The sequence below is a fragment of the Penaeus japonicus genome, unplaced genomic scaffold, assembly GCF_977035675.1.
Source record: "Penaeus japonicus unplaced genomic scaffold, GWHDUDI00000001_assembly GWHDUDI00000029, whole genome shotgun sequence".
Taxonomy (NCBI): Eukaryota; Metazoa; Arthropoda; class Malacostraca; order Decapoda; family Penaeidae; genus Penaeus; species Penaeus japonicus.
This window is the reverse complement of record NW_028234431.1, coordinates 23116128-23118627: the sequence shown is the minus strand read 5'-3', so window position 1 is coordinate 23118627 and position 2500 is coordinate 23116128. Positions and strand designations below refer to the sequence as shown.

General features: G+C 38.9%; 1 protein-coding gene across 5 annotated transcripts in view; it reads right to left on the bottom strand.

The window, feature by feature from the left end:
* LOC122243750 (uncharacterized) overlaps positions 1-2372 on the bottom strand; it is a 20237-nt gene extending 17865 nt beyond the window's left edge. The window contains exons 1-3 of one of the 5 annotated variants that reach the window (XM_043001431.2): positions 2006-2372; positions 1531-1721; positions 1-192 (exon numbers count right to left, since the gene is read on the bottom strand). The exon at positions 1-192 is cut by the window's left edge and continues 2 nt beyond it. In XM_043001431.2, the coding sequence (XP_042857365.2) occupies positions 1-192; positions 1531-1708 (370 nt within the window). In that variant the 5' untranslated portion in view covers positions 1709-1721; positions 2006-2372. Of the gene's footprint in view, positions 193-1530 lie in introns of all 5 variants that reach the window. The other 4 variants (XM_043001430.2, XM_043001428.2, XM_043001433.2 and 1 more) reach the window with 4 other exon arrangements.
* Between the last annotated feature and the right edge of the window lie 128 nt (positions 2373-2500).

Genomic DNA, 2500 nt, shown 5'->3' with positions numbered 1-2500 from the left:
TAGAATCCTCAGGTATTTCAAAACTAGAAGAATTGCTATCTGTCGTGTACACAGGCTGCAAGAATTTGCAAGCAGAATAGTATTCCCATTTCACAGCTGATGTACTGCCAGAACCACTTGGAGTTTTCTCAGCTTTCTTTAGGAGTTTTTGAAAATTACTCCTTAAGTAGTGGAACCGCTTTGTCAAAATTTCTGAAATAAAACAATATTATCAGAACCTGACCATATTGGTAAATGAAGCATAAAACTAATGGGTAACAAAATTGACTTCAAAAAAGATTAGTGACTAGCTGTAGCATAATGTCATTCATAATTAGAGCATTATTTGGCTCTAATAATTCCCTTATATTACCTACAATATTGAAGATTACAAGTAATAATATGGTAAATTTTCCGAATAACGCTGCGTCACTAAATACCATAAAAGTGGTATCGACGGATTCCTCTCAACCTCTACTATTCATATATAGTGGAAATAATGTGCAATTCCACCTCCAGACCCCACAATCTGGGTCCCGATAGTAGGGGAGGGCATGAAGTAGATCAGGGAAATTACGGGGTAAAATGTTACGAAATACCATAAAAATGGTATCGATGGATTCCTCTCAACCTCTACTGCTCATATATAGTAGAAATCATGCGTGATTCTGGGTCTCTTTTTAAGGCACTTCGTGCTACCTCGTCCTACTTCACAGCATATTTCGCTTGCAAAATCTTAACCCGATTACCTACCTAACTTTGCCTAGTTTTGAATTAAGCTCTAGCTTTTGAATTAACCCCCTTTTTAGGGCACTTCATGCAACATACCTTGTGCAAAATACCCTGAAAACCACCATCCTCGCCCTGAAATTTAAACATGGCTGTATTTACATATTTACGGCTAGCAACAAGCTGTGGACTAGAAACCCCCAATGAATTACCTGCATGTGCTGTTATGTTCTCTCAATAGATGGTGCAATATTCCCCATTGTTTACAGTATAGTTATGAAGTGCCCTCTATTGAGTGGTCGCGTCATTATCGGTCCTAGTTTCCTATCCTGAGGAATATAAGTTGCTGTAATCATGGCGCAGCGTGAAGGTTACTCGTGGTCGCGGCATTTTCATCTACTGAACTAATTACGCATCATAAGTATCACAAAGTGCCCTGAATAGGGGAGATCCACAGGGGGTCGTAGCTCCCTCTTCTCAAAAGCTGACTTTAAAACTAGGCAAAGTGAGGTAGGTAGTTGGGTTAAGGTATTCGTGATACCGAAGTAGCACGAGGTAGCACGAAGTGCCTTAAAAAGGGGGGTCCGGGGGGGGGGGTTAAGCCCCACAATTTCCCTGATCTACTTCATGCCCTCCCCTACTATCGGAACCCAGATTGTGGGGTCCAGAGGTGGAATCGCGCATTATTTCCACTATATATGAATAGTAGAGGTTGAGAGGGATCCATCGATACCACTATATAATAATAATATATACCACATATAATCATAATAATGGTAATAACACTTAAAAAAAAACAGTAGAAACAAAATGTGGGCTTACCTGTCGATAGCTGGTCAGCATATTTTGGGTATTCCAGGCGAAGTTCGCTGCAAATTTTATCCATGAGCGACCTTTTTAAGTTCCTACTTTTATAGTTCTCCAAGCTGGTGTTCCATAGAATCTCATTCTTCCTTATTTTCTCCAGTAAAGCGTAAGTAACTCCAGGTGAGAGCTCCATAGTGCCACCAGTCCTTTTGAATGTTAATGTTTACGTTCGACGGTCAGGCGAGGAACCCTTCAATAATCTATTCATTCTAATAAAATATTATCGTGGATAATTATTTGAATAACTTGATATCTATTATAACAAGGTTTTATTCGTGTACTGGTTATTGTATGTACTATTTAAAAAATAGATAAACTAAAATAACCATTATAGTTTTTGTTTTGATAAGCTCTCTCTCCCTCTAGCGAAGGAGGAACAGCCACACAGCGAGGTATCGGTGTTCCCCTGCTACCTGGAGACCTCACTCACCTCACCCCAGATCACCCGCTAGTCAAGTTACTTGCGCTGTCACACTAGCATATTTTCCATTGTTTTTATTTTTTTTTCGTTAATTTTTGGAGGCGCGCAGTCACACTAGCGCTTAATAACCGCCAGGAGCCATCGCGTCGCAGTTGTAAACAAAGGCGCCGAGCAAGCGATAGTGCCCGGCGATTCTAAACTTTGTTTTAGCAGATGATGAGCGTGATAACAAGAAAAAGCAGGAAAATGTTCTCAATCAAAGAATGCTCTGATGGGCGTGTGTCCATGCAAGAGAATTGGCACAGTTCAATGTGTTTCAAAGCTGGAGGAGAAATGGCGCGCTCTGCAGCTGACGGATGTAAACAATCAAATCAATTTTTAATTATGGAAATAAAATTTAGATTTGTTTATTTATGTGTGTTAATTTTATAATATTTATAAGAAAAATAAGATTAATTAAATTTTAATATAATTGATAATTTTAAACAAACATTTCAAAATATA